At 39.5% G+C, this 18,917-nt stretch overlaps 2 protein-coding genes across 2 annotated transcripts; both read right to left on the bottom strand.

Moving 5' to 3' along the window:
• Positions 1 to 378: 378 nt before the first annotated feature.
• LOC120493391 (si:dkey-239i20.2) lies at positions 379 to 17,214 on the bottom strand. The gene is made up of 10 exons (XM_039691973.2): positions 17,166 to 17,214; positions 9,724 to 9,794; positions 8,865 to 9,016; positions 8,515 to 8,703; positions 8,234 to 8,399; positions 7,735 to 7,877; positions 2,859 to 3,058; positions 2,375 to 2,730; positions 1,280 to 1,352; positions 379 to 1,174 (listed from the first exon to the last, which is right to left on the bottom strand). The coding sequence occupies exons 3-10, from the start codon at positions 8,994 to 8,996 to the stop codon at positions 745 to 747; spliced, it is 1,689 nt and encodes a 562-aa protein (XP_039547907.2). The 5' UTR covers positions 8,997 to 9,016; positions 9,724 to 9,794; positions 17,166 to 17,214; the 3' UTR covers positions 379 to 744.
• On the bottom strand, positions 11,486 to 17,259 carry LOC148976833 (flavin-containing monooxygenase 5-like). The gene is made up of 9 exons (XM_039691972.2): positions 17,166 to 17,259; positions 14,634 to 14,785; positions 14,283 to 14,471; positions 14,000 to 14,165; positions 13,501 to 13,643; positions 13,192 to 13,391; positions 12,740 to 13,095; positions 12,296 to 12,368; positions 11,486 to 12,190 (listed from the first exon to the last, which is right to left on the bottom strand). Exons 2-9 carry the CDS (start codon positions 14,763 to 14,765, stop codon positions 11,773 to 11,775), a joined length of 1,677 nt encoding a protein of 558 aa, XP_039547906.2. The 5' UTR covers positions 14,766 to 14,785; positions 17,166 to 17,259; the 3' UTR covers positions 11,486 to 11,772.
• Between the last annotated feature and the right edge of the window lie 1,658 nt (positions 17,260 to 18,917).

Below are 18,917 nucleotides of genomic sequence, written 5' to 3'. Positions count from 1 at the left end.
TTGGCTTGGACCCTTACCATTTATTTAGTGTATGTGCATTTTTAAAAATCATACATTTTATAAACTTAATAAATATATTGAATTAAATAAAAATATTTTTATTATTTTCATTGTAATTTTACATACTATATTAAAATGATTAATCTTGAATGTTTTTTTTTCCACATCCCAAAAAATACATTTGGCCACAATAAGCTTTCATAAGTAGCTGTTTCACCTATTATAAACTATCTCTGGTTATTTGCAGTATGTTGTTCAAGGAATAGCTCTCCATAAATAATTCTGTCAACAAGTCCATATGATTTTTATTTTTATTTTATTTTTTTTACCGTGGAACACAAAATATATGTGGCAGAATGATGGCACTGTGCTAACAAGGACAATTCACAAAGATTTATTTTTTCTTATCAATACTACAACAAATGATAAGGTAATTTGTTCATAATAGTACAGTAACATTTTGATAAAATTGATTATGCTCAATGGTTAAAATAGCTTGTGTAGTGCTGAAAAAGTATATTAATACCTTTCTTTTAATGATCAAAAAGTTTTCATTTATTACTTTTGTATTTGTTACAGTATATTTATATCTTTTTAATATGCAAATGCAATGATAGCTGGAAGTTACATCTATAATTTAAAGAATTTAAGAATCTCATACTTTTTCTCAGTTACAATTAACCCTTATTGCTTGTTATAATGTTAGATTTCATAGAAAGTATGTTAAGTTTATGATATCTACGATCACTGTGTGGTCACTGGCAATGGTACAAAAGCCCTGATCTTGTCGAGGAGCGATGAAGGGTCTGCTATGAGTAAGTGCAGACTGGCCCTGCTGTAATACAGAGCAGACAGCAGCGCTGCAACAGACACTGAGAATAAGAGTGAATAAGAGGAGCGCTGTGACTGCGGCTCCGGTGCACAGCGTGTTTTCAGGGGCTCTGTGACTCGATCCCACTGAGTCAGGATGGCCTGCCGTGCACCTTCCCATCGGCCTGGTCCATGCAAGCGAAACTGGTACGGGGTACAGGGCCCAAAGATGATGTTCAGAGCCAGTCTTGGGTCTGTCAGGAGCAGCTTCAGGATAGATGGACGGACACCCACTTGTTTAGCCAACTCATCCATGTAGGGGATGTAGTCCACCTGGATGGTGTGTCTCTGGGCGGCCACATACCTGCATGACAGTATGATTAAGAGTCATGGAGATACACTTAAATTACATTTATGTATAAAAACTGTATAAACTGTATAAATAGTCATGAGGTGAAGTGTGGAGAACCTTTGATTTATTTCGTTCTCTTTTGCTTTAATGTCCTTCATCATTGCAGTTGGTGAAGGCAGTTTGCACAATCCTAGTGAGTATATCAAAGTTTGTTATGTACAAAACTCTCTATACTTAATATTAGTATAGAGGGGGGGACTTTTAGTAATGTTGTAAGATTTATTATTATTATCATCATCATTATCATCTTTAAAGCAACTGTATGTAGTTTTGTTTACCGTAAAACTTCAATAATAGCCGAGTCCCAAATAGACGGCTGTCTCTTTTACATGCCTGGTGTGGCTGCAAGTTTGGGTAAATAAAGGCCGGTCTCAAATAGAGGCCGGGTCTGTTTTTTAGTTTCGGGTTGTAGGCTATTTAATCTAATAAAACCAATCAAGTCGTCATATTTGACTTAAACTTGGGTTAAACAACTCAGCATTTTTCAGAGTGCAGGAAGAAAAGTGTAAGCTAGCGGAATGGCATTCACTGTCCAGCGGGATAATCTTTGCTTTGTGACCGGATGTCCTTTGGCACGGCCTCCAAAGCACACGAAGAGCTGCTCTGAATGTCTGAACTGGGCCGAGCGCTCGATATATACTATTAAGACCCAGAAAGGACAGAGTAAGTGCAACTTTCTCTCATCTTCTGAAACGGGAAGAGCAGCCAGAGTAATGACCTATGGTCTGAACGGAGTAGAAAAGAGAGTTTCTGAGAAAATTCTGAGAAAAGAGAGTTTTTCCTCTTTGCATTTAGCGATGCAATACGATGGAAACGTATCGATAAGGAACTAGCGGAAAAACAATTTTTATGACATAGCCAAACATCAAATGATCTACATATGAATTGGCCTTTAGTCTCTACTATGATGTGCATACGAATAATACTCCTATGCTAAAGATATGTTGGTGTGATTGTGTGACGTACTCCTGTAAAGGAATCTACCATTTTCATGGAATTTAGAGGCGTTTTTTTGGTCAAGTCAGTGAACCATCAATGATTTTGAAACTGATATTTCATAGTTAAAAACTTACATACAGTTGTTTTAATAGATGAATAACGCACAGGATTGAGAAAGATCACCCTGTATTTGTAGGAGATCATGTTTGATACCTTTAAAAACACGTGTGGCCCAGCGTGCTTGCATCTCCGAGATGGGCATAATGGCTCCGAGAGGCTGAATCAGACCAATCACGGCTAAAGTTGGGTGCTCTAGTGCTGGGGGATACACATATTTGTACAGGGATACCTTGTTCTTTGAGACAGGAATTACATGTGAAGACAGGAAGGGGAATGAGAAAGTGTATCCTGTGGCAAACACCACCAGATCAATGTCATCCTCAACTGTGCCATCCTCAAAAACCGCACTTGATCCACGAAACTCTTGCACATTCGGCTTGACCGAGACGGTACCGGAGAGGATCCGGTTTGGTAAATCATCATTGACCATGGGATGTTGGCTGAAAACTCTACCAGGTGAAAAAAATACACACACACACAAAACAAAACTATAGAACACAATATAATATTAAAAAGAGTATGTATTTAACACTGACCAACATCATCAGAGTTTTGCTCCCTCAAGTGTTCACAGTACCTGTGGACAGGCTGCAGCCCATAGAGCTTGTGGTTGAACCGTTTATTGAGTTGATTTTCTCCCCATTTGTTAGAATATCCAACAGGCAACAATCCAAGAAACCACATTAGTGCTCTGTTATTAAACATCATATCGAAAGGAACACCTTTGTCTCCTACACGATTCAATATCCAAGATCCCTTTCGAGTGCTCAGATAAACCTGAAATTAAAGAGACAGTTTACCTAAAACTCTACAATTCTGTGATTATGTACTCACCATCATTTTGCTCTAAATCATTTTCTCCTTAAATACTTTTTTTCTTCTGTGGAAAACTGAAGGAAAAATTCTGAAGACACTCTTTTCCATACAATGGCAATGAATGTGGACTGCAGCTTACAGCTTTCAAAAAATGACAGAATTCATAATAAAAGTTGTTTATATGACTTATATAAGATTTTCTGTGGAAAAAAAAAATGTCAAACAAAGCTGTGACTTGAGAATACTTTCAATTTAGCAAACGAGTCAAACAAATTATATATATATAATGTTTATGATACTTTTTCTGGACTTGTGTTATGTGTCTGTTTTAAAACATTAAAGTCCCTTTTATATTTACATTTAATCATTTAGTAAGTGCTTTTATCCAAAGCTACTTACAACTATGAAGAAGAATCGAAGCAATCAAACCAACAATAGATCTATTAGATTGATCTGCTATTATATCTTACAGTGTTTGACATAATTGATCATAATATTTTTAACTTCACGCTTAGAAAATTATATAGGCATTCAAGGTAATGTCCTAAATATGATTAAGTCTTATCTCCAAAACAGAAGTTTTGCAGTGCAAATGCGAGAATGAACGTCGAGCTAGGCATCTTTATCATGCGGTATTCCACAAGGATCTATTTTAGCACCAGTCCTTTTCTCACTCTATATGCTTCCTTTAGGTCAGATCATGAGTAAGTGAGGTTTCTTTTCACTGTTACGCAGAAGACACCCAGTTGCATCTACCCTGAAAACCAACTGTCCCTGCTGCTGTTGAAAGGCTGGTAGAGAGTCTTGGGGATATTTAAAGGTAGATGTCTGCAATTTTTTTTTATCCAAATGAATCAAAAGCAGAATTGATTTTATTTGGCCCTTCAGAGTCTGCAGAAACATCTAAAATTGAATTGGTTAATCTGATGCGTCAAGTAAAAAACTTGGGTACACTCTAAAAAATGCTGGGTTGTTTTAACCCAACTTTGGGTCAAATATGGACTAACCCAGCCGTTGGGTTAAATTTTTACATTACATTTTTAACCCAACATTTCGGGTTTGTCCATATTTGACCCAAAATTGGGTTAAAACAACCCAGCATTTTTTAGAGTGTATAATTTGTGATAGTGCACTGAAATTTGATAAACAGATAAATCAAGTAGTCAAAATGAGTTTCTTCCAGTTAAGATTAGTCGCTAAAATTAAGCCCTTTGTAACACGGAGGGACATGGAAAAGATAGGATAACACTTCAAATGTTCACAGAAGAAATTAGACTTCGCACTGGTTTTGAAGTGAGTGAGGCTTATATGCGAGTACGAAAGCAGATGCAGGTGCGTGAGCAATCAGTGATAACAGATGCGTGAGTAATCAGTCCAGGAGTGATGTATGAGAAAGTCAATACTCAGGTGATGGGTCCCTCTGGCGGCCAGAGAGGGATGTTATGGAATCTGAGATCATGACAGAGCCCCTCCCTGCGAGTGATGCCTGGCGGTTGTGGTGGAACTCAGCAATGAGAGAAGGGTCCAGAATGTCCGTGGCGTTGACCCATGAATGTTCCTCTGGGCCGAATCCCTCCCAATTGACCAGGTATTGAAGCATACCCTGACACCTGGAGTCCAGTAGTTGGTGCACTCGGTAAGCCTCCTCGCCCTCCACCAGGATGGGTGGTGGATTTGTCCCCTGAGGTCTTCTCTTTCCTCCCTCCGCGGGGTCGGTGTTTGAGGGATTAGGTAGGGCAAGACGGTAGAATACTGGGGTGATTTGACGGAGGATTTTGAATTGACCCACATACCTTGGGCTGAGTTTCTTGCAGGAGAGCTGAAGACGGTCTCAAGCAGTGTTTGTAGTGCAGTGGGGAGCTTGATTAAGGGAATAAGGCGGCAAGGTTTATAGAATCTATCCACAACGATGAGGATGGTAGTATGGCCGTTGGAGGAGGGAGGAAGTCCATAATGAAGTTGATGGCTATGTGGGACCAGGTGTGTTGTAGTATGGGCAGAGGATTGAGTAGACCGGCGGGTGACAGACGGGGTGATTTTTGGGTGTTGCAAACCTGGCATCGTTGAATAAACCTGGTGGTGTCTTGGGTTAAGGTTTGCCACCAATAGTGGTTCTGGAGAAGCTGAATGGTGGCAGTGACTCCAAGATGGCCAGAACTGGAAAGAGCGTGAACGTGCTCCAGGACCTGGTTATGTAGTGTATCGGGGACAAAGACTCTGTAGGGCGGACATGCTAACGGAATTTCTGTCTGAGCATTGGCCTGTTCCAGCTCGGTCTCCAGATTCCACTGGATGGGACCGATGATGGGGTCGGGGGCCAGGGACGGTTTCAGGAGCATGGGTTCTGTATCGTACAGTCACGACAGAGCATCGTTTTTAGTGTTCTTAGACCCAGGGTGGAAGGTGACCATGAACTGGAAATGGACAAAGAAGAGGGACCTGAGAGCTTGTCGGGGGTTAACCTCTTTTGCTTCCAAGTTTTTGTGATCGGTGAGTACAGTGAAGGGAACAGTGGTTCCCTCCAGCCAGTGTCGCCATTCCTTGAAGGTGGTTCTCATGGCCAGAAGTTCACAATATCCCACGTCGTAGTTTCTCCTTTGAGCAGAACGCACAGGGGTGTAGTTTGGGAGGAGATCCCTGCCATTGGGTGATGTGGGTTACATGAGTGTGGTCTCCCATCTATGGTCTCGATTGTGAGATGAGAGGAACAATGGGTTAGAGCAATACTGTTCCGTAGAACAAAGTCTTGTGACATAAAGTTCCCGGTGTTAATCAAGGCATGGGTGACAATCTGACGGCCATTCACCATGTGTACAAGAGATACAGGTATGCAGGAGTCAGGATTCGGGGTATCAGCAGTGAAACTCAATTGCCGAAGATCTCTCAGAGGAGGATGTATTGGACAAGCAATGCGGAAATGACCAGTACAGACACAGATTTTAATGCCTCTGAAGTTCTTTCTCTTCCAGAGTCAGCCGAGAGGTGTTTATCTGCATGGGTTCGATGTTGTCAGTAGATGCGTAGGTGGAGAGTCTGGGAATGACAACAGAGCATTAGGTAGACACGGGATGATGAATCGCATGGCAAGATTGAGGATTGAGAGATGGATGAACTGATGACATTTAATGTGTCATTGGTCCTCCACCAAACCTCTCGGGAAGTGCGAGGCGAGGGCTTGTGCTCGCGGAAGGTTGACCTTCGGTGGCGCGGACAGCGGGTTGAGGCACTTGCTGCGGAGACAGGCCTGGTTTTGCATGGTCTAGATGGCTTTCACCAATTCCTCTGTCAATATGGTGAGATGGTTGAACTGATGGTGATTAGTGGCGAGCTGATCTGCTTGGGCAGTGAACGCTGCGGTGAGTGCAGACATTGTTGCTGAACCTTGTTCTGGCGAAGTGTTCTGTAAGGAATCTTCAGAAGCAGTCAGGTCCTTTGTAACTCAAAGTTGAGATGTTGCTCAGAGATAAAAACATTAGATGTCAGATAAAAAGATGCAGGAGAGACGAGAGTTGTTGTATTTCCCCCGCGTTTAATAAAATCACCCAAACGTCACTCTCGTCCGCATACATGGGGATCGAGCAAGAAAAAGTACATAAACAAACATCCAACTCTGGTCACAATAGAAAAAAGGAAATATAAGAAAGAATACAAAGAGAGTTGGCAGAGCCTCTCCTCACTTGTCAAAATCTAACTGACACTCTACGCACATACCCAGTTCTCATTTTAACTCAGATTTCCATAAAGCACAAAGTGACTGTTACACCATATGCAACATTAAGAAGAGTAGTCAACAGACAAAAGCCGGTCAGGCACTGGCACGAACAACAACATAGAATGGGCTCACAGTTAAAGTCCAGGCTGGAGGTCAGGGCTGGCAGTGAGCAGAATCAAATCCAGAGACTAAGCAGTGGGTCAAGAGGCGTGCGGCAGACAACGGGAAAATCAGATCAGTTGAGGTCAAACACAGGCAGGCAGGCAGGCAGGATACAAGGATGACGCTTAGAATGTTCACAGAGGAAACGAGACTTCGCACTGGTTGTGAAGTGAGTGAGACTTCTATGTGGGTAGGAATCAAGATGCAGGTGCGTGAGTAATCAGTCCAGGAGTGATATATGAGAAAATCAATACTTGGGTGTTGTCGCTCCCTCTGGTGGCCAGAGAGGGATGTCATGGAATCTGAGATCATGACAACCATATTCTACATCCCTTATCCTTATTACCTAAACTTAAACACTACAAAACTACCATACTAACTATTAATTAGCAGTAAATTAGGAATTTATTGAGGCAAAATCATAGATAATAATGAATATGTGTTCACCAAAGTCCACTGTTGCTGCAGGATTCTGGATCAGATGCAGAGTTTTTACAATGCGCTTTATTGCAGTGCATGTAAAACCACCTTAAAAAATTAGCTTTTTGTGTTTTGTCGAAAATAATTTTGGAACATCATCAAGGTGTCAAGGACTTTCATTTTTGGACAAGATATTCTTTTAAAGTGAAATAAATGTATTGTTTATTATAAATTGTAATTTATAAAACAATGTGATTGGTTGGTATTTTACAAAGAAAATGTCAAAAGAGGGCTTTAATGAGAGTATAATAATTCATACACTATAACTATATATAACTATCACCTGTTTGGCCATTCTGCTCAGCTCTACAGCAATATCTCCTCCAGAGTTCCCAATGCCAATCACAACTACCCTCTTTCCTCGCCAATCTTCGGGGTTTTTGTAGTCGCGGCTGTGGAAGAACTTCCCCTTAAACGTGTCTATTCCTGTAATGCAATGTATAGCTTATCTACATAATTCCTTAAGTCTGCCATTTCATATACATATTGTAAATATGTAAACATTCAAATTAACAAATTAGTAAAATCATTAACTTACTGAATAATTTTAAAAGCTTGTTGAATCATTCTTTGCAAAACCTTGTAAACTTACTAATTATAAATGATATTTCTGCCTAAGATTCTGCTTAATGCTACAACAGTTGTACAAGAGCTGTGAGAAGGCATAATAACTCTTGTACAACTAAAGTTCACTATGAGTATCCCAGTTTGGCTTTTATTGACTTTATGTTGTTGCACTTTGCACATAGACTGTGTTTGCTTAATCATCACATGTACTGCACCTGGAAAGTCTTTTAGAGGGAGGTGAGGGTGACAGTGGTGACCGGTGCAGACCATCACAGCATCAAACACCTGTTTCTCTCTACGACCATCCTTGGACTCCGTCTCTACATCCCACTGACCAGAGTGAGGGAAGTCTGGCCTTGGGGTCACATGAAGGACTTTTGTCTAAGAAACACAAAACATGAATTTGTAAACCATTAGAAAACACCCAAAACCTAAGATATATATGAGGTACAGTATATTCCTAACTTCACAGTTCATATAAGCTTTCAGGCCAGACCTGGAAACGGATGTGCTGTTTGAGCTGGAAGTGCTCAGCATACATTCGGAAGTAGTCCATGATGAGGGAGTTGTGCATGTAGTTTGGGAAGTGGGCAGGGATGGGGAAATCACTGTAGCACATCATCTCCTTTGAAGTGTTGATAATCAATGAGTAGTAAATACTAGCACGGTCTGGATCTGGATTTTCCTAAAATGGAAAGACAAGAAGCAAAACTGCATCAGTGTCTTGCAGCATCGTGTTTATTTATGGTCTGCATGCAATGAACTGTGCCTCAGGGTTCAGTGCTTGGACACCTTCTTTTCTTCATATACAATTTCAGTGGGCCCAATCATATAGACATATCTCACCTTAAACCTCCAAAGACCTCCAATGTCATCACTGGTCTCAAAACACACTGGCTCCAGGCCTTCATCCAGGCAGCATTTGATGCAGGTCAACCCAGAGGTTCCTCCTCCAATCACAGCAACACGTTTGGCCATGATGATACACAACTGTCAGACTTCATGCAGATGATAGAAAAAAAATATGAGATTTGATATTTAAACTGGTTTCTATATGTCAGACTCAGACATCTCAATTGTGTTGAGAGAAGATTCTGGTATGATTTTAGCTCCTAGAGACAATGGAAAATTGTAAAAATTCAGCAGTTTATTTGTCAACACATCAACAAAAGTGTAATGTGACAAACGATTATTAAACAATGATTTAAAATGCACTTTCAAGTAAAACTTTTCATTTGAAATGATAAAAAAGTGCACTTGAAAATGTACTCTCTCTAAGCACACACCATTTTATTTCACGTACCATGTACTTTATTATTTCAGGTACCACATACTTTTAAGATTTGAAGTACACTACAGGTGCACATTCAATTCTACACTTCTTTTTGGCAAGGGAACCTACATATGCAGTTCTTATGTAATACTTTTTTTAGTGTACAAAAATGGCACTGATATGGCTCTGTTATCACACAGTCCAATTGTAATAACTTGCGTCATCACTAGTGTAACATGTGGGAATGTGTTGTGAAATCGTTTCCACATGTAACGCATCTACAACATAAAGCATCTGAAATCCATTCACATAAATTATTAAGGTATTATTTTAAGCAAACACTAAAGTCACGTTACATAAACTGGTCTGTAACAGCCGAAACTATTTAGATTACATTAGTTACATTAGTGTCAATATAAAATTGTATCTTACCAAGTGAAGAGAGTGAAGAAATTAATGAATGATGGTCACTTCAGAGAAATATGAACACTTCACCACTCCCCCTGTAGAGTTGCAAAAAGGGCAGGGATTAATTTTCTGGTCAATGTTCATGTTAGATAATGCTGACATTTAGGTAGCATCCAGGGTTTATGACTGGGAGAAATATCGGTAATAATATTAGATTACTTTTAGATATGATTGATTATAATTGTTACATACGAATGAATCTTTTATTCTATTCTTAGACTTTTACAAAGCATTTAATAACGTAAGTCAGATGCTCTTTTGGGTTGAGATCTGGTGACTGTGGGGGCCATTTTAGTACAGTGAACTCATTGTCGTGTTTAAGAAACCAATTTGAAATGATTCTAGCTTTGTGACATGGTGCATTATCCTGCTGGAAGTAGCCATCAGAGGATGGATACATGGTGGCCATAAAGGGATGGACATGGTCAGAAACAATGCTCAGGTAGGCCGTGGCATTTAAATGATGGCCGAATGGCACTAAGGGGCCTAAAGAGTGCCAAGAAAACACCCCCCACATCATTACACCACCACCAGCCTGCACAGTGGTAACAAGGCATGATGGATCCATGTTCTCATTCTGTTTACACCAATTTCTGACTCTACCATCTGAATTAGGCAGAGAGTCTTTAGGCATCAGTCAGGGATAGCAGGGATAGCGGCGACAGGCTGGAGGTCCCTCAGGCTAGACAAGGGTCGAGGAAAAACTGTGGTTACCAGGTCTTTCGCAGCGTTAGATGAACTGGATAGAATACAAATATCAAGACGATTAGCCGAGAACAGATAGCGTTTGCCAGGCGGATGCCAACAGGACAGGACTAGCATAGAGACAAACAAGACAGTTGTTTGCTTCTTGCGTGAGAAACTCAAGTGAGAATCTGACAAAGAAAGAAGCAAGAACAGAGAAGGAAGTAGAGACCTAATCAGAGGGGAAGAGGAATAGGCGGGATGAGAGTCAAACAGGTAGTCGGAGGAGATGAGGAACAGCTGGAGGAGTAGAGAAAGGAAAGAGAAAATAACCTATTAAGACCAGTAGAGGGCAACAGAGTTAAGAGAAAGAACAGGAACAAGACATGTCATGACACAAAGTCCTGTACAAGATATACAAAACAAGATTTAAAACGAGATTTTTTTCAAGATCATTCTTAGAGAGCATCATCTTAATTCTAGCAACAGTTCTTAACTGAAAGAAACTGCTTTTCACAACAGCATCAATCTGATTATCAAAACACAGTGATCTGCTTATCAAAAACTACACCAAGGTTTTTGACACTGTCACACACATTAGAAGAGAGGGGACCAATCTGACTGACAATGTCAGAGGACAGAGTTGATGGGCAAAATACTAATATTTCAGTTTTGTCATTGTTTAACTGTAAAAAGTTTTTCCATCCAGCATTTGTCATGCAGACAATCAAAGAAACACGGAGCAGCTATTATTTTTCAAGGAAGATACAGCTGAGTGTCATCGGCATTGAAATTATATGATAAGTTGTGTCTCTTAATGATATGACCTAGAGGAAGCATGTATAAAGAAAGGAGAAGAGGACCCAAAATGGAACCCTGGGGAACATCATAGCAAAATTGAGTAACACTTCCTATATTAACAGAAAACATTTTCTCCATGAGGTAAGAGGCAAAAAACACTGAAATCAGCTACATGGTTGAGTCATTGCAAAAGGGTGTAAAGAACTAAAATACAGCAAGACCCAAAATCAAGAGTAAGATATAATTTGTAACAAGTTTAATATTGCAATATAATTTCATACAAAACTGCACATAAAATCAGTCATTTTACATTAAAATTAAATGTTTATCATACAGAAACTGTGTTTGAAATGTTAAGGCACTCTGTGATTAAGTATCAAGCATTTTATATAAGTAATGTCAAAGCATTTTTTATAAGTAATTAGTTATAACATTCTCATGATGTTGACTATAATTTACCCTAATCGAAGTACACTTTATTTAAGATTTCAAATAAAGTATGCTAAGTTTCTGATACACATTACATGATCACTTTATGACTAAAAAAGCCCTGATCTTGTCGAGGAGCGATGAAGGGTCTGCTATGAGGAAGTGCAGACTGGCCCTGCTGTAATACAGAGCAGACAGCAGCGCTGCAACAGACACTGAGAATAAGAGTGAATAAGAGGAGCGCTGTGACTGCGGCTCCGGTGCACAGCGTGTTTTCAGGGGCTCTGTGACTCGATCCCACTGAGTCAGGATGGCCTGCCGTGCACCTTCCCATCGGCCCGGTCCATGCAAGCGAAACTGGTACGGGGTACAGGGCCCAAAGATGATGTTCAGAGCCAGTCTTGGGTCTGTCAGGAGCAGCTTCAGGATAGATGGACGGACACCCACTTGTTTAGCCAACTCATCCATGTAGGGGATGTAGTCCACCTGGATGGTGTGTCTCTGGGCGGCCACATACCTGCATGACAGTATGATTAAGAGTCATCAAGTCAAATTTCTACATAACTGTAAAAATTGTGTAAATGCTGTGTTATATAGTCATGTGAGGTGAAGTGTGGAGAACCTTTTAGTCATTTCGTTCTCTTTTGCTTTAATGTCCTTCATCATTGCACTCATTGAAGGCAGTTTGCACCGTCCTAGTGAACATAACACAGTTTGTTACATACAAAACACTGTGTAAATGTTCTGACATGTTCAGTTATTACTTTAAAGTAAAACTGAAAGAATAATCATATCATGCAAAATATTTTTAAGTACCATGTCTTCATACAGTAACTTTTAGAACTTAAAACCAGCACAAAAGGAAGAAGACAAGACCAAGACAAGAAAAAGCCAATGTCTAATTGTCAAAATTATTGTCAAATGCTCATGAAAAACTACATTACAATATTTTTTGGTGATAGAAATTTTGAATAATAGCATAAGTAGACATTTTTGTTATTCTGAACATATATTTTAAGAACAGCCCTTAGTTTTCTGTGTAGAAGATCAGCACTGTGTTTGATACCTTTAAAAACACGTGTGGCCCAGCGCGCTTGCATCTCAGAGATGGGCATAATGGCTCCCAGAGGCTGAATCAGACCAATCACGGCTAAAGTTGGGCACTCTAGTGCTGGGGGATACACATATTTGTACAGGGATACCTTGTTCTTTGAGACAGGAATTACATGTGAAGACAGGAAGGGGAATGAGAAAGTGTATCCTGTGGCAAAAATCACCAGATCAATGTCATCCTCAACTGTGCCATCCTCAAAAACCGCACTTGATCCACGAAACTCTTGCACATTCGGCTTGACCGAGACGGTACCGGAGAGGATCCGGTTTGGTAAATCATCATTGACCATGGGATGTTGGCTGAAAACTCTGGGAAATAAACAAAATCCATTATATAGTACACAGGGTTAACACTGTCATGGACCAAAGTCAGCAGAGTCTTGTTTCCTTCAGTGTTCACAGTACCTGTGCGCAGGCTGCAGCCCATAGAGCTTGTGGTTGAACCGTGTATTGAGTCGTTTCTCACCAACATTGTTGATTAATCCAAAAGGTAATATATGATTAAGCCAACTATGCATTCTATTATTTAACATCATGTCTGATGGAACACCATTGTCTCCAACACGATTTAGTATCCAAGATCCCTTTCGGGTACTCAGATAAACCTAGAGTTAAAGGAAAGTAAGTAAGGGAAACAATGTGGAATCCAGAGGCTTTAATAAGAGTATATTAATTCATATACTATAATTATTTAAACTGGTTGTGGCAAATCACCTGTTTGGCCATTCTGCTCAGCTCTACAGCAATATCTCCTCCAGAGTTCCCAATGCCAATCACAACTACCCTCTTTCCTCGCCAATCTTCAGGGTTTTTGTAGTCGCGGCTGTGGAAGAACTTCCCCTTAAACGTGTCTATTCCTGTAATGCAATGTATAGCTTATCTACATAATTCCTTAAGTCTGCCATTTCATATACATTTTGTAAATATGTAAACATTCAAATGAACAAATTAGTAAAATCATTAACTTACTGAATAATTTTAAAAGCTTGTTGAATCATTCTTTGCAAAACCTTGTAAACTTACTAATTATAAATGATATTTCTGCCTAAGATTCTGCTTAATGCTACAACAGTTGTACAAGAGCTGTGAGAAGGCATAATAACTCTTGTACAACTAAAGTTCTCTATGAGTATCCCAGTTTGGCTTTTATTGACTTTATGTTGTTGCACTTTGCACATAGACTGTGTTTGCTTAATCATCACATGTACTGCACCTGGAAAGTCTTTTAGAGGGAGGTGAGGGTGACAGTGGTGACCGGTGCAGACCATCACAGCATCAAACACCTGTTTCTCTCTCCGACCATCCTTGGACTCCGTCTCTACATCCCACTGACCAGAGTGAGGGAAGTCTGGCCTTGGGGTCACATGAAGGACTTTTGTCTAAGAAACACAAAACATGAATTTGTAAACCATTAGAAAACACCCAAAACCTAAGATATATATATGAGGTAGAGTATATTCCTAACTTCACAGTTCATTTAAGCTTTCAGGCCAGACCTGGAAACGGATGTGCTGTTTGAGCTGGAAGTGCTCAGCGTACATTCGGAAGTAGTCCATGATGAGGGAGTTGTGCATGTAGTTTGGGAAGTGGGCAGGGATGGGGAAATCACTGTAGCACATCATCTCCTTTGAAGTGTTGATAATCAATGAGTAGTAAATACTAGCACGGTCTGGATCTGGATTTTCCTAAGATACAAAGACAAGAAGCAAACTGCATCAGTTTCTCGCAGCATCGTGTTTATTGATGGTCTGCATGCAATGAACTGTGCCTCAGGGTTCAGTGCTTGGACATCTTCTTTTCTTCATATGTACAATTTCAGTGGGCCCAATCATATAGACATATCTCACCTTAAACCTCCAAAGACCTCCAATGTCATCACTGGTCTCAAAACACACTGGCTCCAGGCCTTCATCCAGGCAGCATTTGATGCAGGTCAACCCAGAGGTTCCTCCTCCAATCACAGCAACACGTTTGGCCATGATGATCCACAACTGTCAGACTTTTGGCAGATGCAGAGAATATATAAAAATTAGATTTTTGTAATTTTTCCAAAGTATAAAACTATCCATCAGTGTTTTTTCCATCAAATCTCAAAATCTGTATAGCACTCTATGGTAGAAATAAGTTCTTAAAAATTGTCATGCAAAATTTTATTTCATAGCTAGCATTTTATGTGGACTTACTCATTATATATATATATATATATATATATATATATATATATATATATATATATATATATATATATATATATATAAACGCTGATTTCGGACTGGGCAACCGAAGTAACAATAGACCATTTCACAAGATGTAAACAACACTGGTCCAGAAGCACTTCCTGTTTCAGTTTTTTAACACTACATAAAAGCTGGGATAAAATACAACCAACAGAACATTTAAAACTGAATCAAAAAGTTAAACAAACATCTTTAAGATGTTTCCTTTACATGTGAAATAAAGAAAACAGTTACAAACTGAAACAGGAAGTGCTTCTGGACCAGTGTTGTTTACATCTTGTGAAATGGTCTATAGATAGCACTTGTACGTCTGCAAGATGTCTGTTAAAGATCACTTCATCTGGAAAGCATCTGCTGTTTACTAACATCTGATAGACATCTTAAAGACATATTCTAAGCGTCTATTTGACATCTGACAGGAAACGTCCAACAGACGAATTGTAGATGAGCAAACACTCTAAAAAATACGTCTTCCAGACGTAAACACACACATGAAATAGTGTGCCTCTGTGATGTAGCCTACGTGTGCTATCAGGGTAACATCTATTCCCAGCAAACACTAAACGTTGGCACAACATACCCAACCTTCTAACAACTTTTTAACAACATGGTCAAAAGGTTGCTATAACTACGTTGTGTGGTGAAGGTTGTTACAGCATTGTCACAACGTTGAAATTTAACTACCGTGCGTCCAGGGCCAATGCATAAGGTTGTGCCAAAGGTGTCTGGACAACCACTGGACGACATATGGCTACTCGTCACTGCCCTGAAGCGCGGAAATCAGCCTTTTAAATTTCAACCGCCCATTGGGCTCATTGTGTTGGCACATTTTTCATTGAGGAAGGATACAAGATAATTGTGTTTAATTTACCTCAGCTTATTAAGATATGTAATTAATTATTCAAACACAACCTACTTGTCTAATGTGAAATTGATTTGTCTTGTCTAACTGAAGGGACAGAATAACGTTAGCTGAAAATTCATTGAGTTTGCGATCTTGTGTAAATTACAGTAACTTATGTTACCAGTTATGCTACGTTAGCTATATTTCTTTTAGCGTTTAGATATCATTTAATCCTACCATTAGGAAAAGTATTGAACATCTTCTGGTCAGGTAAGACAAATATTTTAACTTTATGACAAAAGTTATAGGCCAAAGTGAAGCCAAAATGACTTTAATGATGAGTAATTTACATTTCAGCACTCCTTGAACAGAGAGCGACTTAAGCGCGTAACTTATAGTTGCACGTTAATGGTTTTCCTGTTTTGAAAATGCTCAGAGAAAAAAAAAATTAACTGCACGCACACCTGTTTATTTTTTCCTTTGATTTGTCTGCTATTTATACGGTTACGTCAGTTCATGCAATAGGCTCCCTGTGTCCTGTCCTGTGAAGCTCCAATTTGCTTTGTTCTCTGCCAAGTTTAACTGTGTCTGTTCATTAAACGTTGTTCTGACCAGCCTTTGCTTTTTATGTTTTTTTTTTTTATTATAACTTAAAATAAATTTCTTTATTCGTATATTTATTTATTTATTTTTTCACAAATGTATGACTTTTGGAAGTGCAATTTGATTATATGCAGTTTTAATACAGTAATTTGAATTAGCTAACCCCTGTCATTTTTACTCTTCAAAGTGTACACTTGCAGGTGTTGATTATAATAAATTTAACGTTACTGTTAGGCCCATAATAATATGGACAAACAATCTTTAAAATGTATATACTTATCTAACAATTGTCAGAACGTCTCTTAGTTGCTGAATGTCGCACAACGTGATACAGACGTGTTGTTCCCTCTACGAGTCTACATTGTTACACTTTATAGACGTAAATGTGTTTGCTGGGTTGAACTTGTCACTCACTTTTGACACTTTTTAAGAATGACATTATTCACATCCAGCGCCCTTCGCTTTTATAAACATTGGTAATCTGTTTCAAACCACACAACCTATCTTTTAGGCTCGAGTGTGTAACCGTCATTTGTGAAATCGACTAGCTAAATCTCTAACAACACGAACATCTATGGACAAGTAAATCGAGTCAGATTCAGACAAACAGCTCGTTACGTAAACACGCCTGCCCCGTAAAAACAACAATGTAGTAATATTATTAGTGTCAAAAGATTGTGGGAAAACCATCTCACCGAGCGTGAAGCAGTTGAAGCAGTGACCACAGAAGTTTGTTGTTCACTCCACACAAACGCTTCTCACCACACCCCTAAGCTACTCTAGATGTAAAAGAGGCGGGGATTCATGGCCATTAATCTGGTCAGTAACGTTGAATTAGTTAAATAAGGTTAACAAATATTAAATGACGAGGCCTACATTGTAAACTTCTACAAAGTAGGCTACTGTTTTTGTGTGTGTGTGTGTGTGTGTGTGTGTGTGTGTGTGTGTGTGTGTGTGTGTGTGTGTGTATAGACCTGCATAGATGCATGAACATACTCCATGCTTATTGTACGGAAATTAGGCTATATTTGGGTAGGCCTATGTCCCAAGGAAGGAATAGATTTTATTCCATGCTCCTTCCTATCTCTCTGACTTACTTTCTCCTTATTCCCCCTCAAACTCTCTGGTCTTCTGACTGTGAACTCGAAATTTCGTCTTTCATTTATGGGTGGTCTTTTTCCGTTATAGCCTTATAAGCTATGGAACTCTCTTCCCCTGGCTCTTAGAACAATAACCATGCTTCATGAATTTAAGTCTAAACTCAAAACTCATTTGTTATAACAGTATTATCAGTCATGACATGTTTTTTTTTAACTGACTCTGTATTACAGTCATAATGTTAATTTAGGTACCATTATTATTTTGCATCTTTATTCAACTGCCCACCTTCCATGCTGTCTGTAGTGTTGTTTTTTGTTTCTGGTTTTGTTTTGTCTGTATTCCAAATGTCATATGCACCTGCAATCGCTCATTTTCTTGGACTGGGCAAATGTCTATTGTCCATGAAAATATGTGTTAACCGATTATTTGTTCTTTACGTTTTCCTCTGTTATTGTAAAGTCTCATTGAGCTTGGAAAAGGCACTATATATATATATATATATATATATATATATATGCATGCACATTGAAAATGCACATTATCTGTGGGAGGAGGCTCACTTGGGAATGCGTTGAAAACACATACTTGTATTCCAAAATCAGATGGACCATTCAGGGGTGGAGTCTTCAATCTTTTCTGGACGTCCGTGAAAGTCTCCGTGCGAGGCTGGATACAAACTGGAGCTGACAAACGTCATTTTCCTCGGGACTCGTGTCTTCGAGATAACAGCAGGAAAGCAAATGGGAAATAATTAGCATAGCTGATGATCATAATGATTTCCATTACACGAGAGTAGATGTTAAAAATTAGAAGACCGTGACTCTGGCGTCCCAGAGTCACCCCCCTACGTCTCCCACTCAACTCAGCACAGCTTACTGACCTCTACATCCCTCCTGCTGCTGAGAGCTAACCACGAACTTACAATCTCTCCACAACCCAACCATATGCGCCAACCTGTTTGACTAAGGCTGTCGAGCCCCACTGGTGCGTTAATGCAGTTTCAGTGGCAACGGTTCCATATGGGATACCACCTACCGCAATACACAATATCTGCCCAACCACCCGTCATTCACGCAATATACACAGGAACGTAATGACTGTAAATACTATGCAACCTATACAAATAAACCAACAGACTCTTCTAGTTTTATAATATTAAATGCATTCGATCTGATTCAACAGAGGACTAAAAGGTAAGCATTATGCAAATGCTTGGCTAAAGAGATGCATCTTTAATCTAGTTTTAAACTGGGACAGCGAGTCTGAGCCTCAAACAATATCAGGAAGGCTATTCCAGAGTTTTGGAGCTAAATGCGAGAACGCTCTCCCTCCTTTAGTGGACTTAG

Source organism: Pimephales promelas, chromosome 13 (genome assembly GCF_988280905.1).
Source record: "Pimephales promelas chromosome 13, fPimPro1.hap1.1, whole genome shotgun sequence".
Taxonomy (NCBI): Eukaryota; Metazoa; Chordata; class Actinopteri; order Cypriniformes; family Leuciscidae; genus Pimephales; species Pimephales promelas.
This window is presented reverse-complemented; position numbering and strand designations above follow the sequence as displayed.

Bases quoted from the DNA above. Each gene is read 5' to 3' on its own strand.
- LOC120493391 (XM_039691973.2), bottom strand. From the start codon at position 8,996: ATGGCCAAACGTGTTGCTGTGATTGGAGGAGGAACCTCTGGGTTGACC. The intron at 3,059-7,734 runs GTGATAGTTATA...CTTTAATTTCAG, and splicing joins TGAGCAGAATGGCCAAACAG to GTTTATCTGAGCACTCGAAA. The intron at 2,731-2,858 runs GTACTGTGAACA...TTCACCTGGTAG, and splicing joins GGGCTGCAGCCTGTCCACAG to AGTTTTCAGCCAACATCCCA.
- LOC148976833 (XM_039691972.2), bottom strand. From the start codon at position 14,765: ATGGCCAAACGTGTTGCTGTGATTGGAGGAGGAACCTCTGGGTTGACC. The intron at 13,096-13,191 runs GTACTGTGAACA...TTTATTTCCCAG, and splicing joins GGGCTGCAGCCTGCGCACAG to AGTTTTCAGCCAACATCCCA. The intron at 12,191-12,295 runs GTTCTCCACACT...ACTGTCATGCAG, and splicing joins GAGAACGAAATGACTAAAAG to GTATGTGGCCGCCCAGAGAC.